The sequence below is a fragment of the Rhopalosiphum padi genome, chromosome 2 (assembly GCF_020882245.1).
Source record: "Rhopalosiphum padi isolate XX-2018 chromosome 2, ASM2088224v1, whole genome shotgun sequence".
NCBI classification, from domain to species: Eukaryota; Metazoa; Arthropoda; class Insecta; order Hemiptera; family Aphididae; genus Rhopalosiphum; species Rhopalosiphum padi.
In genome coordinates this window covers 81,280,293-81,307,736 of record NC_083598.1, presented here as the reverse complement: position 1 = coordinate 81,307,736, position 27,444 = coordinate 81,280,293, and the positions used below count along the sequence as shown (strand labels likewise).

Here is a 27,444-nt window from a genome sequence, read left to right as displayed (position 1 = left end):
GTAACCCCTATAAATCTGCTAAGGTTGCCAAAAGTCAACATTGTTATAAAAAAAAATACAATATAACCAATTCTTGCGTACCTATATGATAATTGATGAAACATAAACAGTAGATATACTACCTTTTTCTAACAATGTAGATCCCTAGATTGACGACACTTTGTCATCAGTCCATTTCTTTATAAATCTATGGGTCAAAAACAACTTATTATTTATTACATATATTTATTTATAACAATTTAATTTTTTTAAATAACCTACTAATACAATTTTTAATTTTCAACTTATAAACCAAAATATAATTAGGTACTTATTTAAAAAAATTGTCTTTATGTAAATAGTTTAACATATTTAAATAGTAATTATTATAAAGGGAACATTAACAAAATAGATCGAGAAATTATGATTTGAAGGTTAAATATACAAATACATTTTTGGTCAGTATTTTGTGGATTATTCGGGTTCAACCTGTTTTATCTTTATTCCTATAATTCAAACATTTTTATTGTTTTGACATCAGTAAGAAAACCTGTATGTAACATAAGACAAATATAGATATTAAGATAGTGTATCAATAAAAAACTATGGCATTAAATTATGATTTATGTGTTGCATGAATAGATGTAGCTTACCAGATGATTTGTGGTGAAGTCATCTGTTGTAATAATTATAGAAAATAATTTTATCCATATTCATAAGAAATTTAAATATTTGCATTAACAAGTTAAATAATTAAAAAGATAAAAGTAAAAAAAATTTATCATAAAAAATGTGATCATTAAAATAAGGTTATCAATCAGAATTCATGGTAATCTACAATTTATATTAACATGAACAAGTATTGACTATGTGCCAATAAAATAAAATTACAAAATACAAAATATTTTTAATGACAAATAAAAAACTGTTGGAAGATGTTTTAATTTTTATTAAATCATATAGATATGTAATAAAACATGATAACTGATAAACTGATATTAAAGTGTAAAAGTATTTAAATTTGGCAAAGTCTATGTCCATGTTACCAATAAAAATTAATTACTGGACTACCAATTTACCTATACATAGGTATATTTTGATATATTACATAAATTATGTCCAACTATTCAAACATCAAGTCACATAATAATATTACACATTTATAAATAAATTATACTTATTTTAAAAATTATAGAAATATTTAAAATTGTCCTTTTAACTCTTTCATTACAAAAAAAAATTAATTAAATATAACTAATATAAGTCTTTTTTCAGCAAAATAAAATAAAATTAAAAAATATATAAAAATAAACTTAATTTTATCACTTAAATCTGATAACACTTACTAAAGTAAAATTATAAGGAACAAACACATTATTCAACAAAAACATCATAACAATTTATAAAATTAAATATGAAATATTAAGGAATTGATCTTAATAACTTCAATATTTGATCTTCAGATTCAATCTTTATTTTCTGTTCCTTTGGAAATAATTTTCTGATAATTAATTTGATGTTTTGCTCTTCTGTAAAATAAATAATTTATTTTATACAAATATAATTAAATTGCCAATTCAATAATACATACATAACTTAAACTATTAAAATATTTTTCTTTTTAAATAAATAATTAAATTTAAAATTTAAAGTACAATATTTGTTAATTGATATATATTATCAATAAATAAATAAATATATTGATAATTGCTTTCATAAATATACATTTAACTACATAATTAGATACATTTCTAAGTAAATTGTGTATTTATTTTAATTTTTTAATTTTAAATGTACACGCCCTCAAGTTTGGGAACCAGTGGTCTAGATAGTAGATAATATAACTTAATAATGAAGAATAAAATTCAATGATGAATATAAATTAATATTTACCATAAGCAAATAAATTCTATTTTTATAAAATTTTAAACAGTTTTTTAATTTTAAATAATTTTAAACATTAATGGTTAATGCATATAACTATTTTATTTTTTTTTAAGTAAATATTACCAATTTTCGTTAAAATATTAGTGAACATATTTGTCGCAATGATGCTTATATACACATCATTTAATTTTTCAATTGCATTAAATATATTAATTTACCTGGATGACTAGTAGACTCCAACAGTTTATGAACAATTTGTCTTGCCATAAATTTAAATAATTCTTTAGTTTTAAATAAATTATTTTTGTAGTAAGGATTTAATAATTTTACAACCAAATTTGACAATTCAAATTTTTTTTGTTTGTTATTCGGATCCTCAGTCTTATTTTTATTTATTTTCAATGACTCTTGTGAATTTTTATTTGTCTTATTAGTAAAATTTACATTTGATGACATACCAAGTCGGACACCTAAGGATTTTTTTTTAACATCAACTAATGCTAATTTACTTTCATCATCACTATCTTCACCGAAGAGATTATTCATATTCTTTATTGCAGATATTTCAGCATTTTGCTGAACATGTAATCTATGTTCAATTGATGATTGTTTTATATCATTTTGCTTTTGCTGTATCAGGAGTTCATTGTTTTGTATAGTTAAATCTTTTTCATTTTCTGATGGAGTTAAAATTTCTGAAATTTCCTTAAAAATTTCAGAAATATTTTTTTCTGCTATTAGTGATTTGTTACTTTTAGACTGAATATGTGATACACCATTTTCAATATTTTTTGTACTATTTGAACATGTGTTATTAGGAGTAATAAGAATTTTTTGGTCTTGTTTTGTTGGTGGCATATTATTCATAGCTAAATAGTCACTTTCAACGTTTAACAAATCTTTAGAAGAATCATATGTTGAACTGGATTCATGGTTGTTTTTTATTAAATTGGAAGCCATAATTATTTTGGGTACTTGTATATTAGTAGATGTAGTTTGATAATATGATTCATTAAATTTGGGTTCAATGTTAAATGCTGCATAGTTTGTTTGCTGTTCAGGATATAATTCTTCTACTTTAATTGGAGTTTCCGAGATTTTAGGATCATTTATATTAGTACTTTCTATAATATGAACTTCGTCATCCGAAGATATTTCCATGTCACTATCAGTATTCTCTATTCTAGGTTTTTTTGTAGCACATTCTTCATTCTCTGTTACAGAAGTAGAAGTAGTCGAAAATACAAATGATTTCATTGATTGCTGCATTAAATGATCTCGTTTAATCCCTCTTTTGATTTTTGGCTCAGGCGCTTTATTTTTTATTTGAGCTTGAATAAGATCTGAAGCTGTAACAATAGGAGGGAGTTCAATATTTGAATTAACTTTAGATTCTTCTTTAATTTTCTCTGGTCGTGTATAATTTTTTATTTTGTCAAATATGTTTGATGCTCTTGTTTCTGCCTTAATAAGGGATACCTAAAATAAACAAAAAATAAATATTTAATGTCATTATTTAAAAAAATTATTAGTCACTTCATACTATCTGAGAGTATAAAATTAAATTTTCTGTTTGCCTTTTAATAATTTTAAAGAACCAAGTTTATTACAATAAAAATTTTAAAAAAATTTGATACATAATTTTTCAACATTAAATAATTTGTTTTTATTAAATATAAATATGCTTTTTTGACTATAAAAACAAAATTATATCAATTATATCTCCTTTATTCTGTACATATTGATTAACAAACACCAAACAGCGACATTTTGATTAAAACTTATAAGTTATATTATTGCAAGAATTAAATTCTATTAGCTATCTTGAATTTTTAAATAACTCATAATGATAGTAATAATAAAAATGTCTTTAGGTTTACCATACTTAAATTTAAATAGCAATAATAAATTTACTATATACATTTTATGTATTTAACCTGCAGACAATGGGTGTTTTAACTAGGAATAGGTAATTTTATTTATATATTATTAAAAGTTTAATATGAACATAGAAAATTGTCATACAATTTAATTGGAAATTATTTGATAAAATATAAAATTATAAATTTATTTTTGTATAAATGTATAATAAATTATAAAATAATTGATAGTATACTATAAACCATAAGATCAGCCACTTTTTTTAACCAATTAACTTTATGAGAAATACTTTAATACTATTATTTTACTAAAATATACTATGGTGACACAGCACCCTTGTAAAAGCAGTTAGACACACACTTTGGAAACTGCTGCCATATAGGTTAGATGTAATAAAATGATAAATTTTTCCAAAATAAATAACTTAAATGTTTTAATTTTACTCAACTGTTTTAGCAATTTTTTTCCGATAAACAGCTACAACTTTTGAACTAGTAAATGCTTCATATTCTAAGTCCACTGCAATATTATGAAGATCATCTTTTGTTATTTCTGTTAGTGAATCAAATAAAGAACATGCTTCAATATTTTTCTCCAAATACTCTTCAATGAACCTCAATAATTCTTCTCTTACCTTAATTAAATAAATTCACATACATAGATATTAATCATTACATTAAATTATAGATTAATATAAACAAATTATGACTATGATTTAATTATAAACTAAGTAATTTATTCTTATAAAAAATTATTTTTAGTTTTCAATTACAATCAACGAGTGACACATTTCACTAAAAACAATATTCATAATATTAGGTATTTTTCATTAATTTCCCTTTTGAAAAAACATTTTTCACTATTCATATTTAATAATAAACTAAAAGAAAATTTTCACCTCGGAACACAGTGACAAATAATAGACAAATTAAGTCTTTATTAAATAAAAAATATTAGAAAGCCTCGTGAAATTTAATTTAAAGTAAAAGTTTGTTAAAGAATTTTTTTGAAATATTTGTATTCAATAGAACATTTATTTTTAAATCAGTTTAATTTCCTTTTTTAGAATCAAAAAATAGTTTTAAAAAATGACTAATTTTACTAAATGGCACTTGATACATACTTTTAAAAACCATTTAAAAATGATCTCCAATAAATTGCTCGTAAGAAATAGTAAACACTAATTATATTTATTCATATGAGTTTAATATTATTGACTTATTGAGTAACTAAGTAATTAACATTTTAAAAATTTAGGTGCATAAAATACATAGATAATTTGATTCTTTTAATAAAGTTAGAATATAATTGACTGTTTTAACCCAACCTTCTTCAGAATTAGAAGGATTATTATAAAACTGTATATTAAATTCAAATTATAACCACAATTTAGATTTTTATATTATTATAATTTATAATACATCCATATATTTTTATTAAAAACGTTAGAGAATAATTGAGATACTTACTGATAACTGCAAACCATTAACTTTTTTTATTGTAGATGCAGCTGCTCTAACTTTTGAATTTTTTACTAATTCTTCATTTTCTTTAATAATATTTTGTATATTAGCTCTTCTAATTTCAAACTGCCGTTTTATTTCTAATTCTAGTTCTAAATTTTTTTTGTGCTCTTCTCTTTCACCCTCACGTGCATATTCTTCACTTTCCCTAAACAAATATTTACAATTATATAATAAGTAACTAGATCAGTGCTTGAAAACTTTAAGGTAAGGAGTAAAGTATACTCATTAATAGCATTGCGTCCTCCTCCATAAAAATCACTGGATACTAATTTTTCATTTGATACAATTGTATGATTCCTGTTATTTATTCCATACATAAATACATCTAAATCTATTTTTACAGCTTCTTTATTTGAGCATACATCACATTTATCAATGCATTGGGGTTTGGTATCTCCAAAAAAATCAGCAAAAAATTCATGTCTACATCTAGTTTATCAAACAAAAGTTAAACAATTATTAAAATGTGTAATTAATTTAGTCTTTAAAAAATATTAAAATACACTGTAAAACATACTGTACACTTTCACAGAACTGTATCATCTTAAGAAACATGCTATAACTTCCTTTAGCTTTTTTTTGTTTATCTTGAGTTTTAGCTTGAGTTATTGCAGATTTTAAAATGAAATCTAATGAATTTTTTGCTTGTTTTGAATGGTAAATTCGACATCGAGCTAATTTTCCATCTCTTCCAGCTCGGCCAGACTCTTGATAATATGCTGGTATGCTAGATGGTATACCCCAGTGTACGACAAACCTTACAGTTGCTTTATCAATTCCCATTCCAAAGCTTACAGTTGCTGTTATAACTTGAATATGTCCACTCATAAATGCTTCTTGCACCGCAAGTCGTTCTTTATCTTTTAACCCTATATTAAATCATAATAATATGCTGAGTATTTTAATTTATTAAACATTATATTATATATTTTTACCAGCATGATAAGGGGCAATGGAAACACCTTTCCGACTAAGAACTGTGGCTATTTCTTCAGTTAATTCTCTCGTTCTACAGTATATTATACCACATGGTTGATTCAACTAAAATATTTGTTATTATCAACATTTTATTTCAATAACTATACATTAAAAAAAAAAATTACTGGATTTATGTTAGGAGTATTTTCCAAATAATTTATATCATCACATAAACATTGATCAATAAATTCTTTCAAATGTTGATAAGAATTTCCAATAGAATCATCAAATATAACATCATAAAATAAGTTTGATCGAAAACATGGTGTTGTAAACTTTGAGACTGGTTTTTTTAGGCATAATACATCCATAATGTCTTTAACAACCTAAACAAATACATTTTAAATTATTCTAGTAATATATTACAGTCTACAGGATAGTTTAAACAATTCATTAAGCATTTAGTTTTATAATTTACATCGGCACTAGCTGTAGCTGTAAGTGCAATCCATGGAATATGAAGATAAAGTTCCCTTAACAGTCCCAATTTCAAATAGTCAGGTCTAAAGTCATGACCCCATTGGCTTACACAGTGTGCTTCATCTACCACTATATAAGCCAATTTATTTTTTCGTACTAAATAGGATAATAATCCCTGAAAATTAAATTATATTATAATAATTTTTATTTACTATAAAATATTAATATAAATTGTAAAAAAATAAAATTTACCAACCTTAAAGAATTCTGTAGCTGCTTGTTCAGGGGTTACATAAAGTAATGAAGTAGTTACTTGTACAGAATATAAATCATTAATAACACGTTTTCGTTCAGATTCAGTCATTTTTGAATTAATTGTTTCAGCACGAATTTTTAAACGTGTTAAATGATCAACTTGATCCTGTAAAATTTTTGAAAATTATGATTTCATTGAAAACTTATGTAAGAAACTAGATTTATACCTTCATTAAAGCTATAAGAGGAGAAAAAACTATTGTAACTTTAGGCGAATGAAGTACAGCAGGTAGTTGATAACATAATGACTTTCCAGATCCAGTTGGCATTGATACAAATACATCACATTTTCCTTTAAAAAAATATATTAAATTTATTAGTGTTAGCTCTATTATTAAGATTGTATAAATTATTCTCACAGTAATGAATGGGTGAACTTATAACTTTTTAATAATTTTTACTACTTTAAAGTAATTTAAATATTACTTATATAATATATTTATATGAATTTAGTGTTTATAAATATATGTTTATAACATCATATCTATAGCTGTAGAGTATAAGACAATATCTCCTCAGAAATACCAGTTTTTGGCAGAGTAGTACAACATTTTTATAATACGTATTTCTATATAAATATTTTAAAAAATTAAAGGAAAATGTACTATTCTACTAAAACTAACTGAGGGAAACTGTACATTTACCATAGTAATAATATATAATTCCTCCATAAATATTTAACATTTATCATAACATTACTTGTATTGTGTCTAAACTGATATATTATTATTTTATAGTCTTACATGTATATATTCCTTTACCAAATATTGATATATAAGATTCTTAGAGATTCTGAATATAATGTAAATCAAAACGCGTATCTAATTAATTATTAAATTCATAATTTAACTAGGTACCAACTTATAATATATCAGTTATTACCAGTGTTAACATTTTTTATGTAGAATAATGTATTATCATAAAATATAATAACCTAAATTTGATTTTTTTTAAAGTAGTAGGCCTACCTAATAACATAATAAGTATAAGTTAAAAATAATATGAAATTAATCCTATTCACCTATTGTATTATTACAATGTAATAACTAATAAGTATTATAACTTTATTGCTTTTTGATATTAATTTACCTAGCAATGCAAATAACATTAAATAATAATTGTGATACACTTACGCTTTAATATTGCAATAATGGCATTCTTTTGTAAATCACTTTTGAAGGTCTGATGATGGAAATAATGCTTCAATTGTTTAAGCAATGTATTAGTGTCCATATTCAACATTTGTTCAGAATTTATTCGTGTTCCTTCCGACATTTTAGTATTTTATCTACTGCCTAAATATTTAACTTATATTTGTAATAATACTCAAATAAATTGATAACTGATTTCAAACATTAAATAGTTTGTACGATTCTCATTAATCTAAGATAATCAATATAATTCATGTTACAATTATATACTTAAACCTAATTTAGTAGTAAGTGAAATTAAAATCAATTATTATTGTTAAAACAAAACCTACATTTTTCAAAATGAAAACATGATCATCACTACTTTTATCACAATGTTCACCTATATTATAAAATACGTTTGTTGAGGGCTATGTTAAATGATAAAGAAAAATAGCATTAAATACTTTGGATATACCTTGATAAGGGTCATAATGTCTAATATCAACTATGTCGAATTTTAATTTTAAAATTAAATTTGTTATGAATACTATTATTCTGATTTCTGTTCAGTCTTCAGTAGTTCAGTTTTTATTATATTTTCTAGAAGCTGCATATGTATATATTTTAAAATATTTTACTTACATTAATTTTTCGTAGATAGATTAGATAGACAGTTAACACAGAATATAAAATATTATATTATAACTTTAAAATGATTATATCAATTAAATCATATTATGTCAATGTCATTTTCTAAATAATATTCTTACCTTTAAATTTGATAGTAGGTAAATTTACTCTAATATTAAAGCTAACATCACAAAATGTGTTTTGCTGAACGTAAATTTGTTATGATGTACGTTAGTAATAAGACAAACAACACATGCGGGTATGGGGTCCTCTTAATACAACCATTCCATTGTAATATTATAATATAAAGTTTATATATTATAACAATATTTACATACACGGCAACAAATATATATAACTTTACTATAATAAATAAATATTCAAATACAATTAAATAATTGATCTTATAATTACACATTATACGAAGTTGCTGTTGTGCATCGTTACCCCGCGATATGTTCAATCGCTCGGTGAATTATTTTTATACCACAAATCGCAATTTTCAATAATAATATAATATTGTATTGTAACAATAATTGAACAATAGGAAGTGCTTGTTATGAAGAGATAATATCTTAATTATGACAGCTATATGCACTAGCATGGAGGATTCGGGTTTTTTTTGTTTATTTCTAAATTTGGTGTACATATATAATCCTGTCTTTTTAAAAAAAAAGTCATGGACTTAAAATACCCAATTTGGATAACCCAAATGTACATATTTCTCATAATTATTTTTAGAAATTTAAATTGATAGTCATATAGTAGATTCGTGATTGAAGATTTTGAATATTAATAAACTAATAATTGATACATCATGTAGAATCAAAATAAGAAATCAATAATATTATGTAGATCTTGATAAAACGTCAAATACATATTATCTATTTCATTAGGAATTTCTTCAACTGGTAAAAAACTAAAAAAGGTGGGCAAGTGGGTATCGATCTGCTGTATAGTAGTGATGGAGAGTAGGTCACTAGTCACAATAACGGATGTGTTAAATTTGAATGAAATGACAGGTATCATTGTATACGAAAAACGATTCTGAACGGAAATGATTTGTCAGTCAATGATTATAAGTAGGATATATTATATTATTACCTATATTTAAATTGTAATATATCATTATTTTACATGATTTCGAAAAAAATTTCACTTCATACGCTCATAACATTTTTTCTATATTGACGCTGGAATTTTTTTTAACAGTTACTTGAAGAAAAACTTATGGATAACCCTGTATTGGGGTTTTTAACCTTAGGTATAAACCACAAAAATTTTATGAATTTTCAACTTTAAAATTCCTTGCAAATTTTCGCGATTTTGATATATTTCGTAAATATTTGAACTTTAAATGTTTATAAACATTTTTTTACTACAATAAGACAACTTATAATAAACATTGTATTCAATTTTAAAGATTTTTTGAATAGCCAAATTTTTTTTATCGGCATTTTAAGGAAAAAAACTTAAAAAAGAATTGTCAAATTTCAATTGTCTATAAGTAGCTTAAAAAAGGTCAAAATATTTTGAAAATTTAATCATAAATAGATAACCATAATATAAACATTTGGTGAAAATTTCAAGTATTTACAATGATTCGTTTTTGGGTTACAGCAAAATCAAAAAATCGATTTGGTTATGGATTTGGATGGAAAATGGTTACGTGTAAAAATTCCCGTTTTTTAAAACTACTGATGAATTTTCCTTTTCAAAGAGGGGTTGAAGTCAAAAATCGAAGCATTATTACTTCTCCAAAACGTGATGATGGACACAAAAATAAAAAAATAAATCACTCTCAATCGACCATTTATTTATTTTTATTATACATACTTATCTATGGACTAGGTTAACACTATGCCGAAATTAAACCAGCAACATTAATTTCCATAAATGAAGCAATGAGACATTGGAAGAAAAAGGAAAGAAATCTTTAAACAGAAGGTTACTCTTGAAGTCTTGATTGTAATGGAGGAGGAACCAGAAGGACGAAGATCGTTATTAATTATACGTATAAGTGATTAAAAGCGGTCATCGAATAGCTTATTTACGAATAGAATAACCAAAATCAAAACGTTATCTTGAAATTTTTAATAAATAGATTCAGGAAATGGAAACTGATTATTGACAATTTAGATCTTTTTAGTATTACATTATGCGACTGAAATAGATAGTCATAATGTATGCCATTTACCGATACTCAATAGTTATTCTATACTACTATCAGTCACGTATACAAAAAAAAATTCCGGTGGGGGGGTTGTACCCACCCCTGTATACGTGCCTGACTACTATAGTCATCTATACTATATAATATATTATAAATCACAAATGTGCTAAATTTGTATTGCCTATGTATATTATTTCTATTGGTTATAAGTATTATATTATTTGTAATCAATGATTAAAAAAAATTACGAGCCGACTTTTCTCAAGGGCCTTAAGCAGTGCTTAATTTGCTTGTAGGTTAATCCGGCACTGGATATAGCTTGCAGGCACATAACACGCATTATGAATGGGGTACAAATGAATTTTCGTATGTATTAATAGTGGTGGCTGGTGAACCCTTGTCCCTAACGAAACTAACCACTAACCATAAACCACTACCCCTGTAACAACGGAACAATAACGGTATTGTATACTATTACAGTATTGCGTCCATGATAAAATATTTATGATTTATCATAAATCACTATATCGTCTGTATTATCTTAAATCGTGATTTCGTAATTTCGTATTAGTATTTTATATTCCTTTGGATTATTTCATCAGATGAAAAAAAAAATTATTATGAAGGGTTTTTACTAATTTATCTCTTACATACATTAAAAAAAAAAAATTGTATTGCAATTTTTAAAATCCAATCACATGTTTTTATATATAGTAATAGTATGGACGTACTACGTAGTAGTCAGTAAGGCACTAAGGCCTTTACCGTTTGTTATATACTTAAATATAAAATTTTACGAATATACCCCTTGTTCCAGAAATATCAACGAGTTTACAACATTATTCCAAACAAAAAATGATCAATATGAACGAATCCTGGAAAAAAAATCCCCAAATCAACTATTTAAAAAATTATATAATCAATTATAATAAAATTATAGTCAGATTAGGTTCAGTCGCCTAGTCGGTTTGTTTTCTTATATTGTTAGACACAGCTGTCAAAAAGTCTACAATGATTAATTTATCTTCAGTTTGTCGTGTAACTAACTCTTTCAAGCGAATGTTAACTGTTTCATTTTGTCCTCTTTTTGTACGTCTATTGGTTCACCTAAAGCATCCAATGCTAACTGTGCTCGATTGGCGTTAATTTAATTTTTAATTTTCCTAACAAGTTTCCATATTGTAGGATGTTTTTGGTTCTGTGGCAGTCATTGAGGGTGGTCTTGTTTACATTCCACACTACTGGTGGGAAACTGGGAACATATGTTATTTTCATCGTTTCCAATTCTTCGATACTTGCCATTTACATAATATGAATCAAAATAATCTAATAAATCCATAAGACTTTTAGGTAAACTTTTATTGCTCTATATCAAGTTTTTAATCGTCTATACTCTATCTTATCGATATAATAATTGTTATCTGGTATTAAACATGGTAATCGGTAAAAAACGACTAAGTGAAAAACATTAATTTTGGTTAAAAGTTATTAAAATAATTGAATTTTTATAATATATTTAAACTTAATTAATTCCTATTTGACATTTTAAAGTTAACTACATTTAACGTTTTTTGTCGTGTCGTATACTATTCGATATGATATCTATATAATTTATTTTTATTATTATTTATTTAATTATTTGTCGTTTTTTCCCTAGATTCATTGAACATATTATGTTCATCACAATAAGTAACCTTTATTTATATTCAAGCACATTTGAGATATATAATAGTATTATTTTTATTATTATAATTTAAATACTAAAAATAGTTGCTTTGGGGATTTTATTTCCGATTACCATATGAACTACTAAAAATTTTCGGGAATCAGAATATATACCTTATGTAAACAAAAACGTCAAAAATAATAGAATCAATTTAAGTTAAATGGTTAATTTCATAAAATTATAATAGTTATTAAGTCATTCAAGTCATTGTATATATAAATTGCATACTATACAATTAATTGCCTACAACCTACGTCTTTATGATATGAAAAATTATACACTTTTCACATACAAATAAGAAATCTCACTTATAGGAATAAATGGAAACGAAAAAGCAGATGAGGCAGCAGGCAGCCTTCCTACTTCCTAGTCACTAAAAACCTAACCAATAACACCATTGTCACCATTGATAAAATATCATCCAATGACATCTTCACATCTATCAAAAACAAAATCTTCTTGTCATGGCAGCACCACTGGGATTCCATCCCTCCTACCAACAAACTTAATTCCATAAAAAGCTGAGTGAAACAGTGACATACACCTCCTGATCTCAGCCGACGTCAAGATATTGCTATCACCCGAATAAGAATTGGCCACACTTTAGTTACACGCTCTTTTATAATTAGCAAAGACCACCCACCTATATGCAATATATGTCAAACTCGCGTCATCATAAAACACATACTCGAAGAATGCCCCATCTACGAACCAACACGCACGTCTCTCAATTTACCGCACAACATCAATGAAATCCTTGACGAAGAACAAACTTCAAATATCATCAAATTCATCACCAAATACAACCTCATCAACAAACTCTAATTTAGTCAAACTACATTGTTAACACACCTTATATCAACTGTAAATATGTATTTTGTCAATCAATTATTCTTTGTAAATATTACCTTTTTTTTTTTTTTTTTTTTTTTTTTTTTTTTTTTTTTTTTTCTTTATTTCTTTGTATTTAGTTTAAAAAAAAAATGTTGGCTAATAACCTTAGCAGTTGAAGCCTGTAAACCTTCAAATAAAAATAAAAAATCATTGATATTTTTTATTTAATGTGTAATTCGACGAAGTGTCATCAGTGGGTGGCTTCTTCACTCAAGATTTTCCTCCTGTAATATTATAGCCTATATTCTTATTGTGCCTTGTGTACAGATTGTATATATATTAATAAAGAAAAAAAAAAAAAAAAATGTGTAATTATTTAATACCTTTGAAACCACTTAAAAGTTCACCACTGTTTGGTAACCAAATTTTAAATACAGACATTATAAAACAAAAATCTAAAAATCTGATAAAAATTATGTTAAATAACAAATTCAATTTGAAACTAATTTATTTCAAGTATAATTATGTTCTTTTACTAATAATAAAATATAAAGGTACTTATTTTATGCATTAATATGTTAAATATTAAAAAACTTGAGCACAGTCTGTATAGTGTATGAATAAATAAAATTAATGGCTTTAAATATTATTTATTTGTAATTAGTAGGTATTTAATTAGAAAAAGATTATAGACAATTTTGTAAATTTTAAATAATTGAAAATTATGAAACTAAGAATTAGAAAGTTTTCAATCCAATACCTTCACAGGTGACTTCATTTAAACCATCGTCCAATTGTTTAATACTAAATTTAGCCTGGAAAATGTATTTTATAACATTCATTAATACATCAAAGAAATATTAAAATTGAATTATAGACTATAGTTCATTAATTTAACTCACATCGGTAAATTGCTCAGCAATATAAATTGCAGTTTTAGTGTGCAGGGTGATTTCTCGGCATTTCACTTTTGATTTTCCATTTGCGAGTGCCATGAAAATAATGAGCTTTAATAAAATATATTAGTTAATATTTTTAAAACATTAACTTTAATATGATGACTATTGGCTATTAATATTTAAACAATAAATATCAATATAATTACATTATCCATTGCATTAGGGTCAACACATGACTTGACTTCCAAATCTAATAAAAGTTTGTCACAGGCTTCATCAGTGATACTGTTTACAGTTGATTTTCTCATATCATACAGAGCAGATGAACCAATCAAGCCGGTTCTAGTATTGGCAACCAACCTATAAATATATTAGATAATATTTATAAAATAAAAATAAATAAATACCATAATTTAATTTACACTACACTTCCACCAGAACCATCTGAATCTCCAACCTCGGTTTCAATTGTAATTTTATGATAACCGGAAAGGTTTAATTTATTTTTGATAGCTGTTGCTATATCTTGAACTATCTAAATATTACTATTATATTAAAAACATGTTCTGAAATAATTTACTTTATTAAGTTTAAAACATAATTAATTATTTTATATGGAATTTAATGATTTTTGTTCATAAAAAAATAGTTTATGTCACTTTGCAACTAGTCCATACTTACTTTGTGATTTAAGTTATAAGTAGAAATTATTATAAATAAATTATATATTAATCCAACAAATAATGTGGACCAACTATAGTATGGTATTAAAATAATATAATACATACTTGGTTATTTTTATTATTTTGATGTTTTGGTCCAGATATAAATACAAATCCTTTAATAGCTGGGTGATCTCCAAAATTAATGATTTCAACAGGCTTTAAATATTCAGCAACAGGATTCACTGTCAATACCACTTCTCCGCGACCCTTAGGATAAAATCCTCTATAATAAAAATGAGTTAAATGAAACTAATACCATTGAATATATTTTTCAAAGACTTGTTACCGTTTAGTTATAAGTGCATCACAATGAACACCAAAAAGCTTGTAAATAGGAAATAAAACCTATTAAGTAAAACGTATAACATAAAATTAAATAATCTTATATTAATAGTAATAGCTAATTCTTTGTATTACATTTTTAACATAATCCATTGAAGGAGAAAAACTAACATCAGTTCCTCCTTTCATAGTTATACTGGAGTTATGATTACTAAATATTGCTACAGGTAAAGCTGACTGTATCATTAAGGGAATACTCCTATAAAATAAATGGTTAAAATTACAAATTTATTTCAAAATATTTTTTATAACCATACGCAGCAGTTTGAGAATTGACATTTAAATTGAAATTTCCCATTTTTAGAGATTTTGGTTGAAATGTTAATTCACAAGAGTTCTGCCGATCTCCATTTGTAGTTGCATAGCACATTTGTTTAATTAATTGGATTCCTATAACACAATTAATTTTGTATATTGATTGAAACTTAAAAAAATACATTAATATTTTTACCATACTTGAGTTATGTATAACTAACCAATATCAAACTTAGAATTTATTGTTAAATGTCTATAGATTTAAATTATGTATTTAATCTTATACTGTCTCCTCCTCTTAAAATGATTTTTTTAAACTTAATTATCCAAGAGACTTTTTTTTGCAAATTCCAACTGTATAATTATGTATCAATATTAATATTTAGTAGTTATAATACAATTAAAACAAGTTTAAAATTTTTAAATAATCTGACTATTTAATCTCTTAATTAGGTAACTGCTTTGGAAACTTCACGCAATTTCATATTTCTTAGAAAGCTACATATTAAAATTCTGATTAGATACAAATTTATTTTATAATATAGTTTAAATTTAAAAATGTAGGAATATTGGCATATTTTTTTTTTCAAATTTATTTGATTTTGCATACATATTAGCCAAAAGAAACAAAGTACCTATTAAAGAAATCTATAATTAAAGAGCCTTCTTGCACCTGGGAGTTGTCTATATTTTAAATCATACTATAAATGTTTATAAATTATTTATTAACACTTACCAGCTAAATGTTGAGGTTTCAAACCAGGATTAGATCGACCTGCTCTTATTTTATTAATTAGTATAGGTTGCTCCAAAAGACATGAAAATGCTACAGACAATCGTAGAATTTGGCCACCCTATTAAAATATCATAAATATAAGTACTACACAAAATAGATAGTAAACAAAAATTAAATTCTAAAATAGTAATTAACAAACTACAAGTATATAATTATTATAAAATAATTAACAATATTTTTATTTTACCACTTACACCTTCTAATACACTGCCATCAATTATTTTCACTGACATATTTCTATCAGATATAAAAGCAATATCTTTACTCAAATGATCAAAACTAGAAAATAGAGTCAACCAAAACAACAGATATGGAATAAGAACTAAGTCGTCAATGTTGACAAATTGGTTTGAACAGTGAACCAAAGTAATAGCTACAGAATCAGAATTATATTTTTAATCTCATACAGTAGTCAGTAACTTTACTATAATCTTTATTTCTATAAGTAAATTTATTATTATTGATAATTTGTAATTAGTCTATCTATAACTAAATAAAGTACTAACTACTAAGTAAAGAAATATTTGAAATTTGTTCATCTCTTTTATCATTAACTGTTAGCGGTGTTTTTATCTTTTATCACAATATTATCATAATATTATTTATTATATTTTAAAAGGAAATACAGCTGACCCCAAGCACGAATTAAGATATATATAAGTTATAGCTATGTAAAATACTACAACTTTAAAATATTCATAACTCACATTAAAATTATATAATATCAATAAAAGTATAATATGTCATTTTCTAGATAATATTCTTATTTCTTACCTTTAAATTTGATAATAGGTAAATTTACTCTAAAATTAAAGCTAACATCGCAAAATGCGTTTGTTTTTAGTATAAACTACACGACATTATACGTTTAACACAAGGTCATCACATAAAATAATATAATATTATAGTTTGTCAATAACCAAAAAAAAGCTATATTTTTAGTTTAAAAACGTAGCTATCATTGGCGGGAATAGGAATTAATTTAAAATAAAATAAAATTCTGTAAACTTTAAATAAAAAGTTATAACATAGTTATAATGACAAATAACAATGGAGTTTATATAATAAAGTATCAGGTTAACTCTGGAACTTTTTTCGAAGATAGCAGAAACCTTGTTTGACGATGAATACAATTGTTTTAAAATTAATTTGAATTAAAAAAAAAAGGATTGAAGAAAGATATCATTAGCCAATATCTAGTGAAAGCATAATGAATTAACTAAACGTTAAAATATTAATAAATAAAAGTGGACCACTCAGACGGTCCAAATACCTTCCCAGCAAAGCTGGTTGCGATCATCGTTGCTGGATGATCATACTGCGAACAGTTGATCACCAGCCATCTCACGCTCCGGTAAATGAACAAGTCTCATCATCGTGGCTGATGACGACTCCAGATTTGCACCTGGAGGGGACGATGCATACTACAGAAATGATCCTGTGAAGTATGATCTTGATGAGAACGATGTCGTCGGCCCTTACTTATAACGGACGACGGTTGCTTAACACTACCTGTCCACAGACTCATACATCGGATTTTTTGCACTATGTGAACTAAACTTATTTGTCAGACCCACTCTTTTAGTTTTATTGAGTGATCGTCTTGTCAACAGAACTCAAGTAAAGCTAGTAAAAGCGTATCGACATCGATAATGACGTGATTCAATATCCCGCCACAGTGGACGTACAACATCAGAGCCATCTAGCGGTATTTTTCGGCATAATTATTATAACTAGTTGTCCACTGAGTGTGTACATTTAAGATTTCGACTATAAAAAAACGATATTACAAATATTATAAATATATTATATACATATATTACAATTACAATAATATATTAAAAATATAAAAATAATATCCGGCTTGGCTATACGGCATTCAACTATGGGGGCCAGCAAAACCATCAAACACTAAAACCCTCCAAGCATTCCAATCCATATGCCTACGCCTAATAACTTGGTATGTTACCAATAAAAACCTCCATAAAGATCTGAACATGCCAACCCTTAACGACTTAGCCAAATCCTATTATTCAAAATTTTATTCCACTCAACGCTCCGCGCTCATTTAAACCCCATCATTAAAAGTTTATCCTCTACCTCTATCATTCCTAGAAGGTTAAAAAGGCAATGGCCAAGAGATCTCCTCAACACCTAACTAAAACAAAAAAAAAAAAAAAAAAAAAAAAACATTAACTAAATAAACTCAAACCCTAATTTCTGGTCAGGTGGCACTGCTGGGAGCCTTCCTTCTCTTGTTATTTTTATATGTTACTTATTTACTCTGTCACCACACTTACTCATTATACACTTATGTATAGATTGTAAATATACTTATTTTTAATAATAAAAAAAAAAAATAATATTGACACTACAATTAACAAAATAGGTAGTCTTCTGTATAAAACGTAATGATTATAGTTTTGATAGTTTTAATCACAATTTATATATATATATATTGTTATTAAATTAAATATGAGCATAATCAATACCTATTACAATATAACTACCTATTATAATTTATATTTCATATTCATGATTTCGATGTAATATAAAAAAGAAAACATTGATTGACTCAATCACAGCTATTTATCTATAATAATTTAATAAGCACAATAATCAGGAATTTTAGGAAAGACAATTAAGGAATATCAAAAATATAATGTTATTTAGTTAATAATTTTCAAACAAATATTATAAAGAATTTAAAATAAATGATAAAGTTTAATGTAACTTTTCAATTCATTTTTTGTTGTCTACATTTATTTCAATTAATACACACGGTCCATACTCTTATACGTAATATAATATGTTTTACACATTTTTAATTTCTATAACAGTATGACATGAATTTTATTTTAAAACAAAATTCAAATTTTTGTATGTATTTTACTGACATACCACATACGACATACGAATGTAGTGTATTTAGGAAGGTCGAAGGTCCTTCCAAGCCCAGTGCTCTGAGGGCCACGCCTTGGCATTCTGTGGTTAGGCCACTTATGTAATGGCTATGTTGTGTTTGTGGCGTATTCATTGTGATAAATTGATAAACCTTATCTAAAAATTACACGTCCACGTGGAGGTACTATAAAAATATACAAGTTATATCATGTGCGTCCTCCTTATCGTCAAACGGTGTTCAGTCGCCGGATCTCGATTGTAATAGTTTGTAGTCACCTGTCTTCCAACGACCAACAGTCGTTTTTGAAATTAGATCATTAAAATATTAGTATTTAGATTTTAGAACCTACCACGGCTGTGTCAGTAATTTTTTACTAGTACACTTTCTTTAGGACTAAGTTAGTAAAAAAAGTTTAATAGTTGTTAGTCGAGACTAGTTGATTACAAGGGCCAACTTTCAACATGCTTATGCTTAGAAAAATTGCTAAATGTCGACCAATAAGCCGTTTTGGTCTTGTAAGTATGATTTTTCAAATGTCAGTTATTGTTCTAATGGCCTATTGTTCATTGTAGATCAACCAACGAGACCTAAATGTTGCCATAATTGGTCAGAGTACTTTTGCAGCCGAAGTGTATAAGTTGTTGTTGAAAAACGGTCATCGCGTAGTTGGTGTATTTACCATACTAGACAAAGGAAATCGGCAAGATCCATTGGGTAGGTATCAATTAATTCCATATAGTTGTGACCTATACCATTGATTATAGTCTATTCTATAGATTATAATCAATGCCTATATTGATCTTTAATTATCAAAACAACTAAGGGATAATTTTTATTTTTACATATAAATATTATTTATTTTTGTTTAAGTTTAAGAACCAAAAAAAGAATTTCATTATTAATTAGGTACCTATATAAAGTTTTCAATTATTCACAAAAAGATATTTTTATTATCCCAGTTCAATATTTAATAACCTACTTAACAATTACTCATTTAGTTATATAATGTTACATAAAAAGTTAGTACTTAACCCTTTCAATTTTAAGTTTGTTTTAAAAAAATCAAACAAACAATTTTTACTAGTATTTTTTTTAAGATAAATTTATATTTGCTTGATAATAGTTAAAAAAAATTAATGAATAGATATAAAATAATAATTTGCTTATCTATTATTAATATCTAATATCTACAAGTTTATAGTTATAATATATTCAGATTTAAATTGCAAATGTTAAACTTTGTACTAACTACTCATTATTAATAATTTAGTTCAACTAGTTTAGACTTTAGTATAACAAATAATTTTATAGTTAACAATATTTAATGTAAATAAAAGTATAAAATAAATCAAATTGGTTTCATTTAATGACTAATTACATTGATTATAATTATTAGTCAATGCTAATATTAAATAAACCCTCTAATATAATTGAACTTTTTTAGACAATTAAATATTAAATTGTTCTCTGTTCCAAAGAAGTAATATTATACAGTTAAATTTAATTGAAATATTCTTAATAATTATTTTAATAGTTAGAGTAATAATTGTTATTAATTATAGGAACTATCTAGAAATGATTATGTTTTAAATAAAAATTTCAACAAAGAATACCAAAACCAATAAATTACAAATAAAATAAAATTGTAAACTCATTAAAAAGCTGAAATGAAAAATAAAACAGAATAAAATATAATATTTTAGACACATAACATTACACATATTACTTACGTGTAAAATAGAAAACTTATCAGTAGTTGACTACATAATTTGTATACCTAATCATTAACATTAATAAAAACAAGAAAATTCATATTATATTTATATAATAAAAAGATTAAACTTAAAAGAAACAATTTAAAAATGTGATAAAATCTTTAACTTTTACCGACAGATATTTAATATTACAGTAGAACCTCATTAATCCGGACTATACGGGGCTCTAGGTTGTCCGAATTATTGAAAGTCCGGATTAAACAAAATAACCAAAAATCGTAAATTATAAATTTAAAAAAAAATATATTGGATATTAATTTATTATTCAAACTAAATATAAATACATATGTATGTCTTACAATATTTAACCTAAAAGTACATGATACATAATACATATAGGATATTTTTAGAATTCGTTTTCTTGTTTATTTTAATCTATGACATAAACTAGCGTAATTTACGTATTATAAATGGCTATCCGGATTAAGCGAAGTCCGGACTAATGAGGTCCGAATTAATGAGTTTCTACTGTATTATTAAGCTTTAGATTTATTTTAAAATAAATAATTTAAAAACTGAATATACTGACTACTGACTTGTATCATAAATTATGATATTAAAATGAGTTAACACTCTATTATATAGATATATTGTTATAGTTGATCTATATTAATTACATTTATTTTTTTTATAGTTTGGCTGTTAAATATATACTGATTTTCTATTAAAAATATATGTGTAGTTTTTTTTTAATTTCATATATAATTATTTACTGATCTTTTCTTTCTTTTTGTAATTAGCGGCTATTGCTTCAGAAAACAATACTCCAGTATTTAAAATTAAATCGTGGCGTAAAGGTGAAAATTCATTACCTGAAATTGTAGCACAATACAAACAAGTTGACGCTGAACTCAATGTGCTACCGTTCTGTTCACAGTTTATTCCTATGGAGGTCATTGAACATCCAAAACATAAAAGCATATGTTACCACCCTTCGATTTTACCTAAACACAGAGGAGTTAGTGCTATAAATTGGTAAGATAATATAACAAGTTCCTTTTTTCATTTATAATTAAATATATATGTATTGTTGTAGGACCTTGATGAATGGAGATAAAGAAGCCGGGTTTTCTATATTTTGGGCTGATGACGGCCTTGACACTGGTCCAATATTGTCTCAAAAATCATGCCCGGTTTTACCAGATGACACTGTTGATTCTTTATACAATCGATTTTTATATCCTGAAGGCATCAAAAGTATGGTAATTAAGAAAAAATTAATTAAAATTGTTTTTCCAATAATAATTCATACATGTAACCATTTGACAAAAACAAATTATGTTATAAACTACTTAGGCTGAAGCTGTTGATATGGTGGCCAATGGTACAGCTCCTGTTATACCTCAATCTACAGAAGGGTCTTCTTTTGAACCATCTGTAAGAAAAAAGGCTTTACAAAAAGTAAGTACTGCATACATTGTACAATTGTGAAAGATTTACTGTCACATTTAACTTTTGGTTCTAGGTAGATTGGTCTAAAAGTGGAGTAGATATTCAGAACTTCATTAGAGGGTTAGACAGTTCTCCAGGCGCTTGGACTATCATAGATGGAACAGAAGTAAAATTATATAAATCGTCTATTTGGAAAAATGAATTACCTACCGGTGACCAAGTGACTGTTGATACACTTCAAATTCCAGCTATTGTTCATGATAAAGGTTTATTGGTTACCTGCAACGATGGACTTAAAGTAAATATATCATTTATTATTTATTAGTAGGCATTAACTTTGTCCTAAAAAATGTTTTTTCTACAATGTATTTTAATAATATACTGAATGCAATTTTTTTTATTTTACCTTGTTAGATAAACATTGAGAGGTTGTCAGTGGACGGTAAAATGATGGCTGCGTCAAATTACGGTAATGCAGATACAGTCCAAGAAACTATTGATTACACAGATCAAGAGAAAGCATACATTCCTGTAGTAGAATCAATTTGGAAAAATATCCTGAACATGGAAATTGGAAAGGATACTCATTTCTTTCAATCTGGAGCAGGTTCTATGGATGTTGTGAGGTAATAAATTATATTTCTTTTAATTTAACAATATAACTGGTGATTACTATGATCAAATAATTTAGGTTAATTGAAGAGATCAAGGATAAATTGAAATTGATGCTAAAGAATGATGATGTATACATGTTTCCTGTTTTTTCTGATTTCTGTAACATCTTGGTCAAGAGGTCTAGAGGTTCAACCGATGACAATAACCGTGTAGAATATGATCCAGTAGTGGTTGAAGTCAACAATATGAAATTACAGTTTGCAAAACAATTATTCATCAATGGACAGTTTGTAGACTCTGAGTCTGGAAAGACCTTGGAATGCATCAATCCTGCTGACGAATCAATTATTTGTTCAGTAAGACTTACTCAAAATTGTTATCTATAAATAGTGAATATTTTTAACTTTTTTTTTATTTATTTTTAATGTATTTTTTTATTTTATGAATCGCATAACAGTTTATTAGATTTAACTTATTCAACAATTACATGACTTTAGATTCAATGTGCATCTGAAGCTGATGTAGATCAAGCAGTTATTGCAGCTAGTAGGGCATTCGAAGGAGAATGGTCTGAAATGAGTCCCAGAGATCGTGGAGCAGTTATGTATAAGATAGCAGATTTATTAGATAAAAACAGAGAAGAATTAGCAACAATAGAATCCATTGATTCTGGTGCGGTGTACACATTAGCGTTGAAAACTCATATTGGCATGTCTATTGATGTTTGGAAATACTTTGCCGGTTGGGCAGATAAAATACATGGTCAAACAATACCGATATCACATGCTAGACCCAATAGAAATTTAACATTTACAAAAAAAGAGCCTTTTGGGTATGTTAGTTTTAAATGGCATCCTTAAATAAATGCAATATTATAATATTAAATATTATTTTATGATTTTGTTTGAAAATAGTGTTTGTGGAATCATTACACCATGGAATTATCCATTGATGATGTTGTCCTGGAAGATGGCAGCATGTTTAGCAGCGGGTAATACAGTGGTAATGAAACCAACAGAAGTATCACCCCTCACTGCATTGAAGTTTGCTGAATTGTCTGTAGAAGCCGGTTTTCCGGCTGGCGTTATTAATATACTTCCTGGACTTGGTATTATTACAGTAGATTTGAGTGAACAATTGGGTTTTATAATTTTAATGTACTAACACTTATGGTACACTAGGTATTGAGGCTGGTAGAGCAATAGCTGAACACCCAGATATTAGAAAAGTGGGATTTACGGGCAGCACGGCAACTGGTCATGCAATAATGAAAGCATCAGCAGAATCGAATCTCAAAAAAGTATCCTTAGAACTTGGTGGAAAATCTCCTCTGATTATACTCGATGATTGCGACTTAGACAAGTCTGTTAGAATGGTATGTTTCTTTGTTTTTCTGAAAGCATTTGATTGGTTTAATAAACAGTTGACTTTTTTTATTACTAGAGCATGGGAGGAGTATTCTTCAACAAAGGAGAAAATTGTATAGCCGCAGGTAGAGTTTTTGTCGAATCAAGCATACATGATAAATTTATTGACAAAGTTGTTGAAGAAGTAAAAAAAATTGTAAGTTAATCAGAAAAGTATTAAACTAGGGTAAAGCACCTTAATGTCTATTTATTGGCTTATAATTATTTTATTCCTTAAGTAATAAGCAATAATTTTTCAAGATTGGTACTCACCAAAAATAATTTTAGAATAAAAATGAAAATTAATTAGATTAATTCAAAATATATATATATATATTATAAATAATACAGTTAGTGAAGTTGAATTCTTAGATTATATACTAGTATATCACTATTAAAAACAGAAAATTCTCAACATTTTACTGTATTAAAAGTATTCCATGTTATATTAAAGTAAGTTTAAAAGCTACATAGACTATTTTATTTTAATAAAATCTTACTAAGGTCCCTTTAAATTTTAAATGAAGTCCAGTTGTATCTTTGCAGTTCATTATTAACAAGTAGTTTCCAGTTTAAGTTAAATCTACTTAAAATATTTATACTTTAGCATAGTTTTTTGAATCAAAATTGGTTTCAATTATTTTATTACAATTTATTAAATATATCTAGTAGTATCAATGGTTAATGCTTATAGTTTAAGCAAGCAATTAATACTTAACAGTTTTTTGTACAATGTTAGAAAATCGGAAACCCGTTAGAACGTGACACTCATCATGGACCTCAAAATCATAAGGCCCATTTGGAAAAATTAATTAACTATTGCAATAAAGCAAAGAATGAAGGAGCTGAACTGAAAATTGGAGGAAAACGTCTTGATCGACCAGGATACTATTTTGAGCCAACTGTGTTCACAGGAGTTGAAGATCATATGTTTATTGCTCAAGAAGAATCATTTGGACCTATTATGGCTATAACTAAATTTAGTAGCAGGTATAAATACAAGTTTTGTGTACTTATAGAATAGTATATAATTCTTTGAAAATTAAATTGTAATTAAATATATTACATAAACTTATATATTACTATATTAGTGATTTGGATGCAGTTATTAAGCGAGCAAACTCAACTGATTATGGTCTGTCTTCTGGCATATTTACAAAAGACATAAGCAAGGCATTAAGATTTGCTGAAAAAATTGATGCTGGTACTGTATTTATAAATACTTATAATAAAACTGATGTTGCCGCACCTTTTGGTGGTTTCAAAAAGTCTGGATTTGGCAAAGATTTAGGTATGGTTTTTCCTTTTTTGAATTTATTCATTTTGTTATTAAATGTATTTTATATTCTTAATTGTCTGCATTAGGTGAAGAAGCTTTGAACGAGTATTTAAAAACTAAATGCATAACAGTAGAATATTAAAAAACAGTTATTGTCAGGTGAGGATCAGTACTCAGTTATTTATATTGCTCCCATATTGGCATTGATTTTATTCATACTATTTCACCTCCATGTTTTATAGTTGCTTCCTAAAAACTATTAGATTTTTATGTTAAATAATATTACTATATATTTATTTTTTATATTACAGTATTTAAAATGTAAGCAAACATTTGTTCGATTGATGTCGCCAATGCAAGACCAATGTACACTGTACAGAATTCTTTTTCAGTCACAACCCATTTGGAATGGTCCACAGTCAAATTGAACCATACGTTTTTCAACCCTTTTATGTCCTTAGTCAACGATCTAATGTTCTTAAATCATAAGTACTTATAAGTCATAACTCATAACCCTTAAAACATTATTATTTAGTAGTGATGCACAACAATATCATACTTCCATATCGAAGTGACTAATTTATCAAAAGTATTTCGATATTCAATATCATTTAGTTTTCTATTTATTGAAGTTTTGAAAGTTAATCAATGATAAAGAATGATAAGCAATATTTTCTATTTTTCCGCCAATAAATTATTTAAGTATTATTGTATTGATTTTAGTCTTATAAAGTATATTGATATAAATGAATCAATATCGATAATTGAAAATATTTGGTTGTGGAACACTATTACTTAGTAAAACAATATGCTCATTATATTTCTATTTTCTACCTCAATTTACTTGTACCGACTGGAACATGATGAATTGAACTGACCTCTATTATTCAACCAAGTCTGCGTGTACATTTAACTGTGCCATTAATTTGATTAAGTCTTTGTATAAATGTATAACTGTGTATAATATGTACATTAAAACTGTTGTATGATCTAATCAACAGATTATATTATCTTAGGAACAAGTTAAATATATTAAAAATCATTCACTTTTATTTGCTACTTAGGCATTTCTCTACTTTTTTACTCGTACATTGATTTTGTCAGGCATGCATTCAGTTCAATTCGTTAAATAAGTACATATTATTAAATGCATTTTGTGTTAAGTTTTATGTTATGTTTAATTTTTTTATTGTTTTTATTTGTATCTTCATTCCATATATTAATAAAGTTAAAACACATCTTTAACATAATCGGTAGTCTATATTAATACATGCATAGTTTACCTTTCCAAGTCTGTTCTTTGAAACGGAAAAAAAACTATTAATGTCCTTTAGTAGGGCAAAAAAATTGTGTAATTTATAAAATTCAAGATATGATAATTAAATAAAAAGGATGCCAACACTGGGTGTGTTATCTTCAAATCTGACATCAGACAGACATATAATATATTAACTTTGAACTCTTGAATAGATAGTAAAAGTCATAATACAAAGTACAAACATATAGTAAATAACTAGCCTAGAGTGATCAAATCCAATAATAAAAACTGTGCAGGATAAAAATATAAAATACT

At 26.0% G+C, this 27,444-nt stretch overlaps 3 protein-coding genes and 1 non-coding gene across 8 annotated transcripts; 1 reads left to right on the top strand and 3 right to left on the bottom strand.

The window, feature by feature from the left end:
* Window positions 1-205: 205 nt before the first annotated feature.
* LOC132921466 (ATP-dependent DNA helicase Q5-like) lies at window positions 206-8,495 on the bottom strand. 3 transcript variants are annotated; one of them, XR_009660884.1, is made up of 13 exons: window positions 8,120-8,495; window positions 7,154-7,278; window positions 6,928-7,092; window positions 6,670-6,846; window positions 6,377-6,577; window positions 6,209-6,314; window positions 5,791-6,142; window positions 5,496-5,702; window positions 5,217-5,418; window positions 4,196-4,381; window positions 2,085-3,345; window positions 1,326-1,508; window positions 206-529 (listed from the first exon to the last, which is right to left on the bottom strand). XR_009660884.1 is itself a non-coding variant. In XM_060984507.1 (12 exons), the coding sequence occupies exons 1-12, from the start codon at window positions 8,259-8,261 to the stop codon at window positions 1,402-1,404; spliced, it is 3,231 nt and encodes a 1,076-aa protein (XP_060840490.1). In that variant the 5' UTR covers window positions 8,262-8,494; the 3' UTR covers window positions 206-1,401. The 3 variants fall into 3 exon arrangements, 1 of the variants encoding a protein (XP_060840490.1); XR_009660883.1 differs by having other exon boundaries at window positions 633-1,508; window positions 8,120-8,494; XM_060984507.1 differs by having other exon boundaries at window positions 206-1,508; window positions 8,120-8,494.
* A 5,350-nt stretch (window positions 8,496-13,845) lies between these two features.
* Window positions 13,846-17,433, bottom strand: LOC132921772 (RNA 3'-terminal phosphate cyclase). 3 transcript variants are annotated; one of them, XM_060984971.1, is made up of 10 exons: window positions 17,274-17,433; window positions 16,440-16,557; window positions 15,706-15,838; window positions 15,524-15,647; window positions 15,393-15,451; window positions 15,170-15,329; window positions 14,804-14,916; window positions 14,588-14,741; window positions 14,385-14,489; window positions 13,846-14,297 (listed from the first exon to the last, which is right to left on the bottom strand). In XM_060984971.1, exons 3-10 carry the CDS (start codon window positions 15,816-15,818, stop codon window positions 14,220-14,222), a joined length of 906 nt encoding a protein of 301 aa, XP_060840954.1. In that variant the 5' UTR covers window positions 15,819-15,838; window positions 16,440-16,557; window positions 17,274-17,433; the 3' UTR covers window positions 13,846-14,219. The 3 variants fall into 3 exon arrangements, with proteins under 3 accessions (XP_060840954.1, XP_060840952.1, XP_060840953.1); XM_060984969.1 differs by lacking the exon at window positions 17,274-17,433 and adding an exon at window positions 16,694-17,124; XM_060984970.1 differs by lacking the exon at window positions 17,274-17,433 and adding an exon at window positions 16,687-17,055.
* Window positions 17,434-17,750: 317 nt separating this feature from the next.
* Window positions 17,751-17,954, bottom strand: LOC132923551 (small nucleolar RNA U3). The gene has a single exon (XR_009661206.1). It is a non-coding gene; the product is annotated as a small nucleolar RNA U3 (small nucleolar RNA).
* Window positions 17,955-19,618: 1,664 nt separating this feature from the next.
* LOC132920860 (cytosolic 10-formyltetrahydrofolate dehydrogenase) lies at window positions 19,619-27,121 on the top strand. Its single transcript, XM_060983579.1, has 16 exons — window positions 19,619-19,919; window positions 19,977-20,118; window positions 21,920-22,154; window positions 22,216-22,381; window positions 22,476-22,580; window positions 22,645-22,869; window positions 22,986-23,197; window positions 23,263-23,542; window positions 23,684-24,018; window positions 24,101-24,294; window positions 24,368-24,561; window positions 24,630-24,749; window positions 25,332-25,582; window positions 25,684-25,883; window positions 25,958-26,030; window positions 26,183-27,121. Exons 1-15 carry the CDS (start codon window positions 19,866-19,868, stop codon window positions 26,011-26,013), a joined length of 2,769 nt encoding a protein of 922 aa, XP_060839562.1. The 5' UTR covers window positions 19,619-19,865; the 3' UTR covers window positions 26,014-26,030; window positions 26,183-27,121.
* The last annotated feature ends 323 nt before the right edge of the window (window positions 27,122-27,444 follow it).